Source organism: Terrapene carolina, unplaced genomic scaffold (assembly GCF_002925995.2).
Source record: "Terrapene carolina triunguis isolate 2854851 unplaced genomic scaffold, T_m_triunguis-2.0 Scaffold62, whole genome shotgun sequence".
Lineage (NCBI taxonomy): Eukaryota > Metazoa > Chordata > Testudines > Emydidae > Terrapene > Terrapene triunguis.
Window position 1 is genome coordinate 19,567,039 of NW_020664413.1, and position 21,757 is coordinate 19,588,795.

Genomic DNA, 21,757 nt, shown 5'->3' on the forward strand with positions numbered 1-21,757 from the left:
TCATTTGCTCAGTTAAATTTGGCAATTTGTGCAGAATAACAGGAACAGCCAGTGTTGTTGTTTTTTAACTGAAACAAACATCTCCTCTATCACACCATATACCTAAAGAAAAAGTTACACCTATTGTCAGAGAAATACAGAGTGCATATATAGCCAGCAATTTAATTAAAACAAATAAAGTTACTGAGTCTGTGAAATATGTTATGAGCATGGACCACAAGTTTGTAAAATGAGTCTGTAGGGACCATGAGCTTTAGGGCTTTGGTTGATCCTTTTATTTCTAAACTGTTTCATCGCACAGTAAATGGTTAGGGAAATCAGCTCTACAGTAATCAGGGGAATGAAGGCCAAGATATCCAGATGCATCTAGTGATTCTGGGTGACTTATTTTTTGGACACCCAATACCAGAGGCTCCCAAAATATCACTACTCACTTTTGAAAATCTTGGCTGAAACATTGAAAAGAAATATGGAAATTGTTCAATTAGAGAAAGTTTACAATATGGAACCCTGAATTCAGAGCCCAAGAAGAGGACACATTTAAGTACATTTAAATGTAATAAGAAAGTTTGCAGGCATTTATTTTCAATTGGTTTTCAGGAGGAACGGGCCAGATCTCTGGTCATAGTTAAGTCCCCTGTGCACAGCTAGAGCTGCCCAAAGGGGATTTAAAGCTGCTTTAATGAGAAAGATGAGGATTCTTCTGCAGCTCAGTGAAATCCTCTGCTTGCAAGCTGATATATCTAGTTTTATACACTCACTTTTAATCTTGCATTGGCCTAGTAGATGTTCTGCTAGAAACAGCATTGAAAAACAATGTGATCTGACATCGCTGGACAAGCAGAATGGTCCCTGGGCGATGCTTACAGTTGGCACAAGTTAGAACAGCCATGCAACTGCTCTAATATGCACCATGGGCCAGTTCAGCCCTCAGCTGCCTCCAAAGATTTTGAAGGTACAAAAGGTGACAGTTATCTTGGCCTTTCCCCACTCAGCTATGCTGAACATGAGCTCTGTACAGTTGAGGATTCAGACCTATATGTATTGAAGCACAGTAATTATGTGATAAGACTTCATTTGGATTAGCCACATGCTTAACATTAAGCATATGTGTGTTTCCAAGACTGGAGCCTTATTTTACATTTTTGGATTCCTCACCTGTACTCTGCTAACCTAATCATCACCACCGAGATTATTTATAGTATTCCAAACCTCTGAACCGTATTAAGGCATATTTTAAAGTCATGTCTTGAAAAGTCCTGCATTCGCGATTTACACTGAAAAGTATAATTTGAACATTTTTTACCAGCATTTGTCCACAGCCACAGTCAATTTTATAAAACATTTATTTTCCTTGTTTGGGTGACAGTAAAAGTCCTGGACTTCTTTGTAATATAGGAAGTTATCTTTTTGATTAATCTCTTTCTTTGCAGTCTCTCTGTCCTACATAGGGTAACCAGATAGCAAGGGTGAAAAATTGGGACAGGGGGTGGGGGGTCATTGGCACCTACATAAAACATAGCCCCAAATATCGCGACTGTCCCTATAAAATCGAGACATCTGGTCACCCAAGTCCTACAACTCATGAGGAATATGCTGCAGTGAAACAACTTGTTCATTTTGTTTAAACAGTGAAGAAACTTCAAGGCTGCCTAAGGATGTTCTACCAATAATAAATAATAATAATAAATTAATAATTAATAATAATATAAACTCTGCTGTTGCAGGGTCCTGCCAACTAAATTGCTCCCAGGTGACTTTGAAGTTTTATACTGTTATTCTGTGATGTTACTTTGAGGCACTTTCAGGCTGCCCTCACTCAAAGCAGTGGTATCATAGAGCTTCAAAGTAATGTCGGAGCAATGGTTGGGGGTTCATAGCAAAGTGCCAGGAGCACAACTCACAATCAGTCTGCAACACTGCACTGTCTTTAGGCACAAACCAGCATACTGGGAGCTCCTCTTTGCAGTCCCGAGACAAAAGCCAATGCCAACACATTTGAAAAAGTTATACGAGTAGTTTCCATGTTACATAATATTAAGATTCTCCACAAAGTAAAGGTTTAGTTAAAAAAATAATTCTCTATATTGTTGTGAGTTAAGAACAAAGCAGCAGTATTACATTAAAACTTCTGGATTTCTCATTTGTGTCACTTTTTTTTTTTTTTTTTAAAGATATAGGAACCCCAACCAGCCTATTGAAACTCTCACATAACGTGGGGCTCTCTGCATTCAGATCTAACGTACTCTGGGTACAAGGAAGAGTTAGCTTTCTTCCCATTCCTGGGACCCCAGAAAGGCTATCCACAATGTCTCATTCACATAGAAAGAAGAGATAAAAGACTGTTCACTCCAGGCCAAGAAGGTGGGTGGATCCAGAGGAGAAGACATCTTTATCTCCAGTGATAGCTATTCTATGATTTTATCACAAGTCTTTCAATACTTATTTTTCTTTTTTAAACAGGCCTCATGAATTTCTGATTTCTGCATTCAAACTCATGAAGTTTTACCTTATCCAAAATGGCCACCATCTCCCATTACTGTCAATAGGACTGAAGCCACAGGCTCCCCTCAGCAAGATGGTCACCATGTGATTTTAATCTTTGTAGATGAAAATGAGGCTGCCCGCTGCAAAGAGGGACACCATGTCCATTATTTCAAATGGGGCTGAAAACAATCCACCCTCTGGGAACATGATGACTCCTTAGGGTCACCTACAACCTGGATCGACCTCTTACCAGCCAGTCATCCAGGTAAGGGAATACATGGACTCAAGATAGCAGTCTGCTTTGGACATAACTACGAGTTACAAAGGGATCTCACTAAACTGGGTGACTGGGCAACAAAATGGCAGATGAAATTCAATGTTGATAAATGCAAAGCAATGCACATTGGAAGACATAATCCCCACTATAAAGACAAAATGATGGGATCTAAATAAGATTGATCTTGGTGTTATTGTGGATAGTTCACTGAAAACATCTACTCAGTGTGCAGCAGCAGTCAAAAAAACTAACAGAATGTTAGGAACCCTTAGGAAAGAGAGATAATAAGCCCTTACAAATCACATTTTTCTCGCTCACTTAAGGGAGGTGGGATGAGGGTCACTATTAGGCAATGCCCTACCATATGAATAGCAGTGCTTGAAATCTGTAGAGCATAGCATATCTCTGGAACTGAGGCCAGTAACCAGACCGGGGGCCAGAACCACAGACACACAATTTGTTGTTTTGACTAACCAACTAACTAAATGCACAAAACGGGTACTATTTACAGTTTTGATAAAGACTTGCAGAAGCAAGAACAGGGAGCTCCAACAATTATCATGGCAGTAGGAAAGAACTGAGCAGGGTTGAGAGGCAGCTTGGCCCTTTATGTCTGCACATGATGTGTGGGGCAACAGATGGTGAGGAGGAGATGTTAGTCTATGGTGTAGCTTCCTCATCAGCCCTTTTCTCCTGTTCCTTGAAAGATTCATCCTCAGATGGAGAGTGACTTGGAAGTCAGGAAGAGCAAGTGATTGCTGCCCCCTGGCACGCCCCATGAGTGTAGCTGAGTGCTCTGGAGAATTATTGCTGATAAGTAACCCAGAGGTCCCAATATGGCCATTCAGGAGGGGCCCATAAAGAATAACAGGAGGGGACCCAAGACTGGTCATATCAGGAAGAATGTGCAGTGACTTGAGTCTGCCTGTGCCTTGAGCTACTCTCTCAGAGAACGTGTCAGGAGAGGTAGCTCTGGCTTGGTAATTAAGCAAGCTTTGAACAGAAACATAAGAATCAGAGGAGTTATCTTCATAGTCCAAGGGAGAGGCAGACAGACATGGTGTTGAATCAAGTTGTTTGTCCTTTCTAAGAGGTACCAGGGAGCTAGTTGGCACTGGTGAATGCCGCATTACCAGTGACAGATGAAGCTCCATCACCAAGATTCTTTCCACATCTGTTAGCAGAGGGGATTTGGGTTCATCTGAGACAAACAAGTCTCTGGAGAATTTAAATTCCTGTGGTACCTGGCTAAGCTGTGCAGGAACAGGGCAGTGAGAAGTGGTGGTACCAAGACTGACCTTGGATTCATTGGCACCAGTCAGTTTGTGGTGTCAGCTTGGGTACTGCAGATAGAATGGCAGAAACCACATATGGTACCAGCTTCTTCGATACAGAGTTATTAGCGTAATGTGATTGGATGATACAAGAGGGTGGCTTCAGTACTGAGCAATGCTGGATACCATGGGACTTTTAAGTACCTGATGCCTTAGTTGAGGAGGGGCTTTCAATGTCAGGAGAGCTTGGAGCCTCAATAATACCTTTTCTGAGATGTGAGGTTTCTGTAACAGCAGGTCTCTGAGGTGACTTTAGCTTATTGGCACTGATTTCTCTTTGAGAGGATCTGAAAATCTTCTTTCTAGAAGCCTTGGTGCTATTCCCCATGGTTCTGTCCCACGTAGGTCTACTGAGTGAGTGGTCTGCAGAGGTCAATAGGGCACTGTGGTCACTGGAATACCACTGCACGGGGGGAGGGGAGGGGACGGGTATCTGGGCCTGGGTCTGAGGAAGGTTGAAGGGAGCACTCCATCATGAGAAGCCTAAGCTTTATCTCCATGTTCTTTCTAGGCCTACTTTAAAACCTGAATAAATTTTATCCTTAGATGGGACATGGATACCTAAGTAGCAGATACAGTGAGAGTAGCTTTCACTAAGTAGGATAGGATCCCGGCAAATGAGGCAGCATCTAAATCTAGAGTATTTAGGCATAATCCAAGGATAGACCCCCTGAAAAAGAAGACACCCCAGAGAGGAGAGGATGCAGAGTGTGTGTGTGGGTGGGTGGGGGGGAAGAACAGGAGTCTCCCAAAGAAATATGCCTCCCAAAAATAACCTTACTAGAACTACTAAAATTAGTAAGAGCTAAAAGGCTAACTAAAAACCTAACAATAACAATCATGAAACTAATAAAGCTATTCTCTACAGGTAAATAAGGTAAAAAGCAGGCACTACAAGATGCTCCATCTCAGCCTGGGGCAGTTGAGGACCACCTGGGGGCAGTTCATGTGTCTCTGTGCTATATACAGGGTGCAAGGATAGCTAAGGTCAGGTGAGGACTGAATGGGCACTGATACACAAAGCCTCCAATCAAAGGCACATGCAGCACATGTGCACCTGAAGTGGCGTACCATAAGTATATTACTTTAAGAAATACAAGTTCCTTTTTAATAATTCACAGTGTTTTGATCATTAAATATTGTTTTAATAAAGATGAAGGAAACAGGTTAAAAGCAGCTGAATAATTTTCTGTTTTAATTTTAAGAAGACGTCATGATGCACAGCATTAAAAATTTCCACAACCGTATAAAGGAATTTTCCAAAACAGAAATACATTTTACTCTCCATTAAAAAATTACATGTATTATAGGAGTGGGGAATAAACTTGACTACAACTATTTACAGTTTTTGTTTACAAAGCACATGGAAGCATACTGAGTGCATCCACAGGCATGCTCAAGCCTTTCTGATTTTTCCCATTAAACCTAAGGGCAGAATGTGTTCACAGTTCCACAAGGTTCTTACCACTAACTAAAAATTGTAAACATCCTTCATAGCTTTGCTCTGAACTAGACTTAGAAAGATCAAATGTATGACATGAGTACAAACAGGAAAACTAAATTAAAGTTAATGTTATGTCAAAAATAATAAAGCCTCATTGCTGAGGCTTAATTCCATGATTTGAACCCAACTGATGTGCAAATAAAATTATTCAAAATTCATTTAAGCGGATGATACAAAATGACAGGGCTATAACAGCAGAATATATCCAGGTTTTCATTCCTCAGTTTAGCTAAGAAAAACATAGTAGAATTATAAATTGGGGACTTTTTTAGTGCAACATTTATCATCGCTTTCTTTAAAAACTTGGTTCAGGGTTTCTAGTGGAACATACATATTCTGTTGAGTTTCTTTTTTATTGAGTAATATGGCTTTTATATCTAAAATATTATGTTTGGCTTACCTTATATTCCCCTATATATGGGCAACAGGATAAAAACATAGTGATAGCTCCCATTTTAACTACTGTAGGTAGAGTGGGCACCATATAAAAGTCAACTTTACAATTCAGCTATATTTTACTTTATTGTAAAATTATTCAGTCTATAGAAAATATTGCAAATACCACATAGTTTAATTACAATGGCACAATAAAGATAATTTTTTTGTGATATCCTTTGTATCTGAGATCAAATATGTTTCTACAGTATTTTAACTATATTTCCCTGGTTTTATACATTTGGAGGTTTCAGAGTAGTTTGTGATTGGAGAATTAAATCTTAGTACGTAATCAAATTATTTTGGAAACTTGCTACATCACAAATCGCAGCAGAAGGCCAATATTGTCAGTAATGACATCATAATGGAAGCTTTCCTTTAATTTCTATTGAAAAATTAAGAAATTCACCACATGTGCTCATATTGTTAAATTGTCACACGAGGCAGTAGATGTTGCCTTTTTAGTAAAACAAACAGTAGGAACAAAAGAATGACTACCGTAAATTGGAGATCAGATATGTTTTCATTGTAAAGCACAATTAAGTTTTTTTGTTTGGTTGACTGGTTTTGAATAAGAAATAAATACTGAGTACAAGAAATTTTAGGGATTATTCTTTGGTAAAATGTAAATAATTATAGGACATTCTATTATTTTAATATTATATTGAGCTAAACAGTTGTGCAAAAATACTCGCAGATATTAAAGTGGTAACTTAAGCAATGTTGCCTTGCCTACTGTATCTTGATCCAGGAAACATTTATCTCTATTAAAAGGACAAGAATCATGTTCAGTGTAATTCAGTGAAGTAAAAATCGACATTGTGCTGGATTTGTTTCAGCAGAGACTGCTCTAGCTATAGGCAAACTAGACAGCCGCCTAGGGAAGCACATTTGGTCTTGCCATTCCCCAGGGAGAAGGTAGGTTTTTGTTTGTTTAATTGATTGGCACTATTTTTCTCTCTCCTGTTACTTGTAAAGGATAATTGAGAAAGAGAGAGTATCACCCGCTCCTAGAGTTCGGTTTTACTAGTAACTCAAAAACAAAAACATTACAAAATCTTCAGCCTGCCTGTCCCTAAGATTTGTCCTTTGAGCTATCCAGGACTTAACTCCCTACCCGCTTTATATCCTGTGTAAATCACCACTTTAAGAGGGTATCAGATCTTAAATATCTGTTTTCTGCCACCAACGATTTAAATCACTTTCACTTTTCCAATGGATGAGAAAGTTCACTATTCATTTAGACCAAATCTTTATCACAGTATTAAAATAGCCAACCTTCTTTGGTGCAGTTTGTTTTGGTTTCATCACTGAAGTCTCCACAGTCATTGTCACCATCACAAGCCCAGTGACTTGGTATACATCTGCCATTGGAGCATCTGAACTGGTTACTGGAGCATGAGTGAACACAACCCAACTCATCACTCCTGTCGCCACAGTCGTCATCTGTGAACATTCAGAATCAACATGAGAAAAAAAAAGCCAGACCAACTTTAAACGGTACAAAATCTGAACAGAAGCCTGACTCTCATGAGAAACGTTAATAAATGGAGGCAACAATGCTTGCATTTACTGTTTTCATATCTACAGTGTTCTTGAGAAGAAAACAGAGAAGTGATAGCCAGTAAGTTAAAGTTCTATATATTGCTTTCTCTGCTGGATCATACCAGAACTACTTATGTCACTATGAGCAATTCCTTGTCCTGCCTTAGCTATGGGAGCTGGCCCTTTTGTGCAATTGGGTGTAAAGACTTGTGTTTTGGTAAACACAAGTCCTTAGTTTTATTCCCAACAAAATCATGCATTAGACTGATGAATGGGCTGCAGATAAACAGTTTCAGATAACTTAAGGCCAAAATGAAAATCTAAAGTCAGAATTAGCCTTTTAAAATAACACAGGACAAAGGCTCTCATTACACATTTAGAAACAGATAACTGGAGAAAAAACACTAATTAATTATTAGTCAAAAGGGGGTCGGAGTGGGCTTCCTTATTTCTATACTGTATGATGATTCCTGTAATCTGTGATTGTGATTCCCAAGAAAGGGAAAGATAATGCATTAAACACTAAAGCTCACTTTGCACACTTGTTCAGCCAAACATACATTCCACTGATTATTTTATTTTATGGAAATGCTCTGATTCTTGGTCATTCTTATAACCAAATATTGTCTCATATTACATTCTATTCTAATATAATACAGTTGATTTGCAGTGATGTTCCAGGTTTAACTCTAAGAGCAATTCTTATCTCTGTTTTCTCCCAGGTGTGTGGCCTCAATTTTACAACTTTTGATCTTAAATCAGTAAAATAAAGCCATTACATTTATTTTATGCAGGGCTACAAGCTGGATTTACTCTCAGTTCCAGTAGGAAATGAACATTTTTATCAAAAGTACACCCTAGCCCCCTAATTAAATCAGTTTAGAATACTGAACATTTGGTACTTGCCTGAGTCACAGTGCCATTTGCTGCTAACACATCTTCCATTTTTGCATATAAATTGAGTTAGTGGTTCACAGGTTGGGAATTCTGTGAAGGATATGAAGGTATCCAACATGAAATGTGTTAATGACTATACCGGATTTAATTTGTATCCCATTTATTTGTGTCCCCTCCCTCATACATGCACAAAGACACAGAAGAATCATTAAATCACTTATTGAAGTAGCCATTGCTTCAGGAAGATAATTTCAACATCTTCTAAATGAGTGTCTCCTAGTTACTAGAAGGGAAGGTTAGTCATTTGCTGCTGAAGGACAATCAGTAAATGCTGTAGTGCTAGGAGAACAAACAGACACTAAGGAGTTTTACCAGCTCATCCACTTTCCTTTAAATGAACAACAGCTGGAAGCAGCAACATGCTCTGCTTCTCTAAAGTGTATGCAGATGTTTCAAAAGTGCTGTTCTCTCCATGAATACAGAGAAAAGTAGGAGTAAAAACATCCTCTCAGTACTTTTTTTTAAAAAAAGAAAGGACAATGAAATCTGATATGATTTACATAGTAGAGAAAATCTGAAAATACATCTTTCTGCAAAGATATGAGTTTTCTTGAATAAAGTTACAAAAATGCCATGCAATACCTGAAAACTAAATATGAAAATTACTCACTCTAATTCACTGATTTGGGTTTATTTGAGCAGTAGGTGCTACTCAGCATGAGTAAAGGCACCACAATGTAGCTATAAATTAAGTTACTAATTCAAAACCTCTATGAGGCAGAAGCCATATTGCACTACACTAACACATGCAAGCTTATATTCTGGTCACTTGTGCAAGAGGTTAAAAAAAAAGGGAGCAAAAAGGTGCAAAGGGCTCTTACACTGAGGGTCAGTTAGAATCAGGGTGCTTGTGCTTCCTGAGTGCTTGGGAGTCCCAGGTGCTGGAGGGTGGGAGCAAATGCTGCATTGGCAATTCTGAGGGACAGGAGCTATTCCTAGGCAAAACCCATTCCCTCCCCTGCCTTGCCCTCCCAGCCCCAGCACACAGAGGGCTTTCTGCCTGACTTAGCACTTTGCAGGCAGGATGATTCTAGCTAATGCTGAGATGCACAGAACCGGCACTCAACTCACTCACTTAAATTTACCGTGACGTTAAAGCTGTGTCTTGGTTCTTTCTAATGAAGTATCTCTGAAGTAAATTTAATTGTAAAGTTACACCCTACCCTGTCAAATGTATGCGTCATAATACTAATGATGAAATATAGTCTGAACTGTGAGAAATCATATTTTCAAAAGTTCACTTTTATCATAAAACATTTGATTGCAATGTAGCTGCTAGTAAAAAGCAGGAAATGAAACACTTGGAAAATATAGAAGTGATACAAAGGGACATGAAGACATTAGAATTACAAGTAGAAAATAAACTGCTTTGACAGTTACACATTGCAAGTCACCATTAAAGAGTGAATACTTACAAACAGTTCTCACATATATTCCAGTAAAACTATCAGGAAACTAAAACACTGGAATATGTATAGAGCTACAAAGTAAAGGCTCAGCCACACTACAACTCCAAGTCTATCCATGTTTTTCCAATACAGTAACTCCTCACTTAACGTTGTAGTTATGTTCCTGAAAAATGTGACTTCAAGCGAAACGATGTTAATATAAATGAGGGGGTTAGGTTCCAGGGAAATTTTTTTCACCAGACAAAAGACTATATATATATATATATATATATATATATATACACACACACATACACACACACACACACATATACACACACACACAAACACACACACAGTATACGTTTAAACAATGTAATACTGGTACACAGTGATGATGATTGTGAAGCTTGGTTGAGGTGGAGGAGTCAGAGGGTGGGGTATTTCATTTAATGCTAAATGATGAACTAGCAATTGGCTGAGCCCTCAAGGGTTAACTCTCTCTCTACACAAGGCAGCAGGAATGGAGGGAGATATGCACATTTCCCTTAAGTACACTGCCTTGTTCATTAGATCAGCTTGCTGAGATGGCAGCTGATGCAAGCTCCCTCCTTCTTGAGCCCCGGTGTGTCCCCCCTGCTCTATGGAAGATGGGGTAAGCTGGGTGCAGGAGCAGGAGGGAGGGGGACATCCTGACATTAACCCCCCTCTTGTCCCCCCCCCCCCCCAGCAAGCAGGAGTCTCGGGGAGCAGCTCTAAGGCAGAGGGCAGGAGCAGCACATGGCATGGGGAGGGACACAGCTGAACTGCAGGCAGCTGCTGCACAGGGAACTTAGGGGAGCGGGGAGCTGATACGGGGAGCTGATGAGGGGCTGCCGGTCCACCCTGGTTCCAAACCCCCACCAGCTAGCTGCAACGGGCTGCTCTTCCTGCAAGCAGTAGACAAAGCAGGCGGCTGCCAAAGGATGTTAGAAGGGAGCATTGCGCAACTTTAAACCAGCATGTTCCCTCATTGATCAGCAACTTAACAACGAAACAACGTTAACCGGGACGACTTTAAGTGAGGAGTTACTGTACTCTCATCCAATTTTGGTTAGAACAAACAGTTGAGTTGTCTCCAGAGTTTTATTTTCATATCAATACCAAGTGTAAACCAAGTTTGTGCATCCAGCGTTACCATAATGCTTAGCTGTGTTAGTGTCAGTGCAGTCTGAAAAAATCTGGGTAACTACCCCAGAGTAGGGAATAGACCACCTGAAGGATATGCATATCAAGCATCACCACTAGCTAAGGCAGAGGTGGGCAAACTACGGCCCCGAGGCCACATCCGGTCCTCCAGGCGTTTTAATCTGGCCCTCGAGTTCCTGCCTGGAAGCGGGGTCTGGGGCTTGCCGCACTCCGGCACTCCAGCCAGGGAGCGAGAACGGGGTCTTGCCCCACTCCGAACGGTTCCCGGAAGCAGTGGCGTGTTCCCCCTCTGGTTCTTATGTGTAGGGGCAGCCACAGGGCTCCACACGCTGCCCCCACCCCAAGCGCTGCCCCTGCAGCTCCCATGGCTGGGAATCACAGCTAATGGGAGCTGCAGGGGCAGCGCCTGTGGACAGGGCAGCGCGCAGAGACGCCTGGCCATACCTCTGCATAGGAGCCGGAGGGGGGACATGCTGCTGTTTCTGGGAGCTGCTTGAGGTAAGCACCACCCAGAGCCTGCCCCCCGACCTCCTCTTGTGCTTCAACCCCCTGTCCCAGCCCTGATCCCCCTCCCACCCTCCGAACACCTTATCCCCAGCCCCACCCCAGAGCCCGTACCCCCAGTCGGCACTCTCCTGCACCCCAACCCCCAATTTCGTGAGCATTCATGGCCCGCTGTACAATTTCCATACCCAGATGTGGCCCTCAGGCCAAAAAGTTTGCCCACTCCTGAGCTAAGGGAACAATGGAATTTACATCCCTTTCTACAGTGGAATATTTTGGTGCTGGAACCTCTGCCACAATTGTTGAATGCCCTATGTTCACACACACAAAAGAATATTTACAAAGGTGCACAAGTGCTGCCAGCAACACTGAACCTGAACTTCCTTGGAGCAAGTCTCTGCACTTTTGTATCCGGCATTGGCTTACTTCACTTCTGCACCTGTAGTGCATTGAGCAAATGTTGGTGTTGCAGTTGCAACATTGCATTTGGTCCTCCCAGCACCAACCCACAATGTTCCTGCAACTCCTTCAGGAGCTACTCTGTGCAGAAACTCCAGTAATTCCAATTACTTTCTTGTTTTAAGTGCAACTTCTGTAATTTTTTGCATACAAAATCTCCATTTCATATAGTACAATGCATGCAGTTTTAAGGCTTTTCTTGGTTTAAAAGAAGTAATATTTTATATAATACTGATACATTTTTTAAATAAATGTATTTCAGACATTAACAAATGCTAATTTATATATTTCACATTTTAATTTTTTTCTTAAATCTCTCCAAGTGTGGATTATTATTCTCCAAAAAACCCTGCTTCAGGTATTGGTATTAGTATTCATGATATATTGGTACCACAATAAGAGGGAGTGCTGAATGTGGACACAATCAACACAACAGGCTTCCAGTAGTCCAGACTGCTAGTGTTTATACAATGAACTGTTACAGGAGTAGAGCAGAACTGTTGTAAATTATAATATAATATAAATTATAATTATAACTTGTTATGCAGTGTGGACAAAGCATAGATTATCATATTGCTCACAGAGTTTAAACTAGGAGAAAAAAAGCCCAGCCGAACTGGTTATACAGGTTTAAAAGGGAAGAGAGGTGCCCATCCACTTACTGTTCCAGGCTTCTTGCAAGGACAAACCATGAGCACTTGTCACAATTACTAATTGAGCATTAACTATGTAGCCTGTAGAAACAGACCATGTTGAAAGTTAGTCTTGCAACCAACAAGCTCAGCTATATCATAGACAGGACCTACAAAAAACTATTTATTGGCTAACTGACAATGAAGGGCAATAATGGGTATAGGATAGTAACACCAAGGATGGAAAGGAAATGTTTGAGACTACCCAAAGGAGTATAAGGAAAATGGGATGAAACTGCATAGAATCTTTGGCAAAAGAAGAAAGCTGTTTTCTGTTTTTCTAAGTAGTGTGATCTATCAGACAATGAAATAGTCTCCCAATAAACACTGTGACTTCTGCATTCGTTTAAAACTCAGCTACGCAGATAAATTGAGACTATATTATAGGAAATAATCCTGCAATGACAAAGGAGTTCTTTGTTTTTCTAAATACACACAAGTGTAATAATATGAACGATCTCCTTTTGACTATGACTTGTTTTAATCACTGAATCTCTGGAGTTAGATTTACATGTGCTGCTGCCTATTATTTGAATTTTGATATCTTTTAAGGAAGCTAAGTGAAAGCAGTGGGCTTAAGCAGAATCACAGATGAGGTAACAAAAGATGAGACGAGGCGAGAGAGTTTCATCAAGTAATCAATACAACTGGAGATCAGAGAAAGTATCAAAAGACTGAAAAAAGCAGCTGTTTTCCTGGTACAGCACAAGGGGTAGGGCGAAAAGAAAAGTAAAAATGCTGATGAGATCACTTTTGTCAATTATTCCTAGAGATTTTGTTTTTTATTACCTGAAGAGATCTGTTGTTGTTTTTTCAGGGACCAGCACTTCTCTGCCAAAGTTTGCTCTGAGACAAATGAAGATGTGCTAATGGCATGGGAATTAGTTATGAACATCCTTCATTTGTTTCAAGCAAAGCTGAGACTTTTTCTAATTTAGCTTTTTACTGAAGTCTTAGATACAAATATTATACAGATCAGACTAATAGATCACTTTTGCAAGATGCGTTCAACTTGTACATTAAAACTAGATTCCTATATTTTTTTCCTTTTTTCAATCATATCCTTTCAAAACTAACGAGGAGTCCAGTGGCACCTTAAGGACTAACACAGGGGTCGGCAACGTTCGGCACACGGCTCGCCAGGGTAAGCACCCTGGCGGGCCGGGCCAGTTTATTTACCTGCTGACGCGGCAGGTTTGGCCGATCGCGGCCCCCACTGGCCGCGGTTCGCCGTCCGGGGCCAATGGGGGCGGCGGGAAACCGCGGCCAGCACATCACTCGCCCGCGCCGCTTCTCGCCGCCCCCATTGGCCCGGGACGGCGAACCGCGGCCAGTGGGGGCTGTGATCAGCCAAACCTGCCGCGTCAGCAGGTAAATAAACTGGCCCGGCCTGCTAGGGTGCTTATCCTGGCGAGCCGCGTGCCGAACGTTGCCGACCCCGGACTAACAGATTTACTTGGGCATAAGCTTTCGTGGGTAAAAAACCCACTTCTTCAGATGCATGGAGTGACTTGGAGCATGGACCTGGATGCATGGAGCCTTTCAAAACTGTGTTCTATGCTATGTTCACCTGTAAGGCCTAGATAAAGGCACAGGAGCCAATTAAAATGAATTGAGATGGGATCTTCCGATTTCAACATCAAACTCGGAGTCCTCTGTGGCAAAGATTTCCTTGATGAAGTTATTTATGAAGGAAACATAGCTCCTCCTTCAGAAAGACCCACTAACCTTATATTAAATCTTTTTTTCTCTATTTGCCAGGTTTTTCGATTGATTTTGCATTCTGGCAATTTCTGCATAATTTTTTATTGATTTGAGCTTGGGCTTTAGAGTGTCTGTCTCCAATTCCCCTGAATCAGTGTGCCTCCTCTTGAACTTTTCCTTTGATATATGTCATCTTTATTATCACACAATGTGTTGTGCTCCGTAAGGAGACTTATGCCTCTTGGCATTTCTTTTAGAATTTTGTGGGGTTTATGTGTTGCAGATTTAGATTTCCCATGCAGACCTTCCTCCACTGTGCCAGGGGCCTGGACAGGCCGTGAGGAACTAAGTCCACATCAGAGCAAAAGGCTGGTGAATCCTAATAAAAATCAGTAACTTTACCTTTGTTTTTCCTCTAAAACTACTTCCTTGGACTCTTGGAAGTTGCTGTATTTGTACTTTGGAGGTGATGGTGTGGATTCAATCGGTCCTGGTACCGATTTCTGACCCTAACCACCAGACACACTCTAATTTTCAGCCCTCCACCATCTTGGGAGAAATAACCTTCCTCTGAAGTGGCAAAACTATGATTTTGTGTAAGTATTAGAGTTGCCAATTTTGGTTGGATGTATTCCTGGAGGTTTCATCACATGACATACTCTTTAATTAAAGATTAATCTTTAATTCCTGGAGACTCCAGGGCAATCCTGGAAGCTTGGCAACCCTAGTACGTTTATGGAAATTGCTGAATCAACAGGGGGAGCCAGAGTTATTCAAATGCATGAGGAAAAATGCAGTTTGAAAACAAGGATCAGTCATAGTAACACACACACAAATAGGAAATAAAGCATAATTTTGTCTCTCTTGAAAAATAATATTGCATACAGAGAATATTGTAAATTATTTCATAAAAGTATGACTGGTAACAATGTTTTTCACAGTCAGAATCCTACAGTATACTCATGCTTGGCATCAAATTGTGATATAAAATGAGAAGTGAAGCATTAAGCACATTAACTTACTGTTTATAGTGCTTGAGTATGAAACTACAAGAGGATTAAAATGTATAAGTGATGTGTAAAGTTTGACCAGACTGAAATATTAAGAGTGAGCAAAGTGGATGCTGAAAAAGTGACACAAGGAAAATTCAAGATGACCTGACAGGATGACACAACCAATACCCTTTGCAAGAAGTTATAAAGAGAGTCATAAACATGAAAATAAATAAATAAACTGATAAATCAAAAAGCATAAGACAGCTAGATGAACTGGTTAGACAAACTACTGTATTGACTGTCACGTAATAGTATGATGTAGAATTCTCTTTGTTACTTAGATCCATACTTTCCTTTCCCTCCCTCAAGCAAAGCAGAAGGGACCTGTTTGATGAAAGTCAGCAAAAATAGTTATTTGAAAGCCTGCACAGAAAAGAAGTGTGGCTATGTGAAACTGTCCCTTACCACTGTGTAACTGCCCCAAGACCGCCACACCATTTACACAGAACAGTCACATTAAATATACAGAGAGATTATTGCCTAAATGTAGAGAGAGTGAGGAAATAAACTGTAAAAATATATTCTGTAACTTAAGTAAATGCTACACTTTTATATGCCCTGTGAAACTTGTCACAGTGGTCACAGGATTGCAGCTGCCTGGGGTTACCTGTGCTGCCAGTGCCGGTAAAGGAATATAAAGTTATGTAGAATCACATCAGCTATAAGCCAGGGATTGTGCAGTCTGTATCTATAGATCCATATTTTGCAGCCACTTCCTTTCCTCCTCCCCTTCCACATCTGTCCACTGTAATCAGTGTAAGTCTATGGCATAAGTGCAACCATTCTGAATCAGCAGATTTTTCAGGAAAAGTTTCTTGCTGTACATTTTACGAAGGAATATTGTTTACAAACTAAGATGAAAGTAAAGAACAGCTTAGTCCAGAATTTTCTCCTCTAAAAAAATCCTTCATTCTGTACGATTGTATTTTATCTTAGTTTGTCTGAAAGACACTAAACAAATTAAAGTTGGATTTTGCTGCATAAATGCACCTTTTCATACAAAGGATATTCCCATGAATTTGTATTAAAATGACAAACTACTATAGAAAGCTTTCAAATACATCAGCTTGCTGAAATTTAAAGTGCATGAAGCTTCAAAATGTTTATATTTGCCACACAAACTTCAAGGGATCTCTTTTTGAGACACCAATCCTGCAAATACTTATGCATATACTTAATTTTAGACATGTGACTAGTCCCGTTGAAGTCAGTGAGAGTACTCATGCTGAAAGTTAAACACATGTGCTGGCATTTTCAGGATTGAGACCTCAATTTTTATACCTCAGCATTTTTTTAAAATACAACTACACTGTTTATGAGTGTGGCATACAGAAAATATGAAAATAAGGAATAGCTTCTGCTAACAATTATGCACAGGAACACAAAGAAAGAGAGCCTCCTTAATTAAGCATCTGTTACCTCATTCTAGGCACAAATAAAGACATGGTAGTAGAATTGTACCCTCAGATAGACGAATATCCAAGGGTGCAGTATATGTGTTTTTCTTACCATACGTTCACTTGCATGAAGAATGCTGAGTGAACAAGCGTTCAGCACCATAACTTTTTAAGTGCTTCGAGGACAGAGATTTTATTAGAAAACAAATGGCATCTTCTAATCTGTTTATGGTGTTAACCAGAATTAACACATTACCTTTCCTCTCATATCTGCAGATTTTCAATTAAAGTATTAAAAATAATTTGTCAATGGTCCTGCATCTTGTACCTGGATGCTAGAGATATGCAAAAATGCTAATACATTTAATACCTAGATTTGGCAGAGGCTCAAGGGACTTCTAAAAATGCGCTCTACCAGCAAATGTAACTTTAAAAGAACCACAGGTTTTACCTTAAAAGGTACTCTGACTTGCCTCTGCAGTTTTATTTTGCTTTTTCAAAGCATGTGATTGATTCTGAAGTAAATAATCAGAATGATCAATATTATAATGACACTCTGTACCTCGGGGGGAGTACTTTACACCCCCATGTTCACCTTTATAAAATGATTATGTGCTATCCAATGCAAAATTTGTCATGTTGGGTGTCTTCGGAAGGCTCATGATGCATTGAACATGGTTGGTATAGTGATGTTATAGTAATTGTTACAGTAATGTTATAGTAATGTTATAGGTTATAATTTCATATATGAAGTTATGAGGCTGAAAATGTATCCTCATGGTTTAAAATAATCCCAGGCAAAAACTCTCCAAGAGCTGAGAGGCAGTTCATCAGGGCATGTATGGGACAAACCCAGCTCAGCCTCACAGGAACAAAGGATGCTGGTCTAGACAGCAACAAAAGAATCTGTTGGACTCTCGAGGGAGTCACCCCCCTTCCTTTTGTCAGTTTGGAACTGCAATGAGGTAATGCTCACCCGACTCTGAAGGGGGGGGCAAAACAAGAGGGAAGAAAGGACATGATAAAAGGGAGAGACATTTGCCATGTTCTCTCTCTCTCTCTCTCTCTTTCACCTACATCTACAGACACCACATCAAGTGACTGAAGCGCTGATCAAAGGGGAGACTCTGGCTGAAGAGCAACCAGACAGCCTGTGGTGAGAAGCATATAAGTTTGTAAGGGCATTGAAAGTGTTAAGATCAGCTTAGAATGTGTTTTGCTTTTATTTCATTTGATAAAATCTGACTTCTTATGCTTTGACTTATAATAATTTAAAATCTATCTTTATAGTTAATAAATCTGTTTGTCTATTCTACCTGAAGCAGTGCGTTTGGTTTGAAGCATGTCAGAGATTCCCCTTGGGATAACAAACAAAATGTATTTGTTATATTGACAAACTCATATAAGCTTGCAGTGTCCAGCGGGCATAACTGGACACTGCAAGACGGAGGTTCCTAGGGTTGTGTCTGGGACTGGAGGTATTGGCTAGTGTCATTCAGTTGCACAATCCAAGGGGCAGCTTATTTGCCAGAGGCTGTGCATGAACAGCTCAGGAGTGGGGGTTCTCACAGCAGAGCAGGGTAAGGCTGGCTCCCAGAGTGAAGGACTGGAGTGACCTAGCAGATCACCGGTCTGGATAACACCAGAGGGGAACATCACATATACTATACTGGCTTTCAATATACCTTCACTACACTCAATGAGGAGGGTGATAAGAGGAAAGAAAAGAAGGGATGAATTAGAGAGAAGTTAAAAAGGAAAAAACACAAGATTAGTGCATTTGATTTTACAATTCCAAAATCCTGTAAGTTTTTCAATGATACCAACTAGGGCCCTGACCCTGCAAAGACTTACACTTCAAGCATATGAGTAGTCCCACTGAAGTCAATGGGTACTATGACTGTATCATAGTGGGGGCTAGATGCATAAAAATAGCCTTTGTTTGACTGAATCAGCCTGCTCAAGTCTTTGATGTTATTGCCCTGTAGAGACTGGTTGTAATCAGGATTGTATCAAAGTAGGAATTACATGTTTAATTTCTAAAATTTGTATTTGAGGACTCGTGACAGGAAGACACACACAAGATACTGGGGGGACATACTGCTCTTGCAGACAAGGGAGTCAGACACAAGTTTTGATCTCTGAAAGCATGTGAATGAGTAACTTTTTTTGTCTTACATTAACAGAAATTGAAAATAACCTGCCTAGATAGACTTTAGACAATGCAAACTTTAGGTAAGTTAAGGGATCAGTTTATTTTTGCTTAATACATTTTTCTCTATGCTTTTAATCTTCTTTTTTTTTTAAAAGAGAACTGCTCTCTGTTCAAATAATTCATACTGTTTTCCTTCCCCAAGGACAATAATTGTACAGACACAAGGGACTATCAACTACAAAAGTCTGCAGTTTTAAAGGCATTTAACTCTTGTTCTGGTCTAACGGGCAAAGACTGGAGAATCGTATCACAGGGAGATGTGTTTCAGACAACCAAGGAAGTCAGCACCCAGTGAGATTCTGAGAGTCCAAGGAGGAGTAAGAGTAGCAGGTGGCCCTAAAAGGTAACAGGGATGTAAGCCTTAATACTACTGAAAGCTAACAAAGATTCTCTGGTAGCTAAAGGAATGGAGACCCACATTTTGGGAGTATAAAGTTCTGAGTTCCTTTGAAGTTTGTAAAAGGACCATGTTGTCTTCATGTATTTTGTATTTGTATATGCTGAATCAGATGAAAGATGAGTAAAATCAAAGGTAGTCAGAGATCTATCTACTATTGACTAGCTGCTGAGCTGGCACAAGTGTGTTTTTTGTTCCAGTAAAATATGAAATATCTCACACTCATAAAATGTGCTCCAGATAGTCCTCTTCCTCTCTAAAAGAGATATAACTGATATAATATCTGGACCTAGCAGAGAAAGGAGATAGACACACACAGGCAGAGCGGATTTTAAGCACAGCTGTCTGTGGTGGAGATTTTATTGTTATGCCAGCAAAACTGAAATGAAAACCAATGTGAGGCTATGCCTCCGTGAACACAGACTACCTAACAATTTAAAAGGACAGGACACTACATTACTCCGACCTATTTTAAAACACTTTGCCATAATATTTTACATGACTAACATAAAACACTATATAATCTAACTAACATTTGCAGGTGGACTACCACAATCTCTTAAATTGCAAGGGATTATTCTGTTCCAGGATAGCAACTCACTAACTAAACAATTTATAAATTCAGGTACACTACTGGTTTTCACACTTTCTTGAGATAACATCGTGATGGTGGTGTGGCATTGTGCTGAAAAACAGGAATTGCATGTGGTAAGGAAGCAACTAGATCTGGTAAGGAATTAACACAATCTAAGTTTCTTCTACCAAGTCTTCAAACTTCTGAGTTTTAATGGAAGGAGGTTCAATTGGAGGAACAGAAATTCTACTGGTCTCTGGTACTCAGAGGCAACAACCGATCCATATGTCAATCCCATAAACTACCATTATATGGTTTTACCATGAGTGAAACAAGTTCCATGCATTTTACATTTTTTCTCGGTACCACATTCCATAGTTGCAAGTCCACACTAAGTCACTTACTTGAAGAAAAACAATGATGAATCTTACGTCAATCAATTTGCATAGCTTGGGATTTGGCTACATGTGAGGCAACATCAGGACACTACAGGTACACAAAGACTGCTTCAAGAAAAGAGTTCCAAGTGACTCTTGGATAGTAGCATATGGTATGTTCCTGTAGATAAGCAAGAAATTATCTAATTTGTGCTGAGACTCAAAATGTACTTGTTAACTCTTAAGGTGTGCATAAGTATCTGTTCAAAGCACTCCACTAGTCCATTTGTAACAGGATGGTATGGAGCACAGCATTATGTACTTGATGTCCATTTGAAGCTAGGAACTTCTGAAACTCTTCAAAACAGAATTGAGGTTCATTGTCACTCACCAACTGTAACGGCAAACCAAACTGACTGACTGAGGTACAAGGATGTCCAATGGTCTTAGTAGCAATAGTAGATGTCATTCTGAAAACTTCTGGTCATTTTGAATGGGCATCAACTACAACCAAAAACATAAAACTGGATTCTGGGTCACTTTGAAATCTCTACAAATTTGACAGAGGCATCTTCCTTGATCAGTGGTACAATGGGTATAGTCCACTCATTGTGTGAAACTGGTGACAAAACTCCAGTGTTCTCTAAAGAGTCCAAATCAGCCCCCAAAGGCATCAGAGCATAAGGCACAAGTCTGGGCTAACAGTATTTTGGCTGGCTGGCTGGCTGACTTAACAGTGAGCTTGACTGACAAATTGCTCATCTGTCCAAGTTCTTTTTCAAAAACTCTAGAGTGTCTGTCCAGTATTTCTTGAAGAGTTTGAAGTATTTTTGTGATCGCCTTGATCTTGGTACAATTCACCTTGAACTTCTCAAGCCAAATTCTGTTAAACAATGGTGGATATTTCCCTTCTCTCACATACAAGGGGAAAACAATGGATTGTCCATCTAGCTGAACTTTCATCTGGATTATCCCTTTTCAGACTAACTTTTCTCCAGGATGAGTCATCAAAACCATGGAGGTTTCTTCCAGGGGAACTTGTCACAAAGTCTGATGTGACAAAATCAGTGAAACTGCAGCTCCAGTATCAACCTCCATTCTTGTGGGAACTCTTTTTCTTACTCCAGCTTCTGATAATACATACAGTGCTACGTCTTGGTCAATGTCAGTAGAGCTCTTGGCTTTTTCCACATTATGAATTCCTGATTTCCATCTTTTTTTAGGTTCAATCTTCATAGTGTCTTCTTGGATGTTTGGTTATGCTGTGT

General features: G+C 40.0%; 1 protein-coding gene across 1 annotated transcript in view; it reads right to left on the reverse strand.

Annotated features, from left to right (window-relative positions):
• LRP1B (LDL receptor related protein 1B) overlaps positions 1-21,757 on the reverse strand; it is a 1,279,381-nt gene that overhangs the window by 475,029 nt on the left and 782,595 nt on the right. Inside the window, exons 19-20 of the mRNA XM_026647738.1 lie at positions 8,489-8,569; positions 7,316-7,483 (exon numbers count right to left, since the gene is read on the reverse strand). Coding sequence (XP_026503523.1) covers positions 7,316-7,483; positions 8,489-8,569 — 249 coding nt within the window. The remainder of the gene's footprint in view (positions 1-7,315; positions 7,484-8,488; positions 8,570-21,757) is intronic.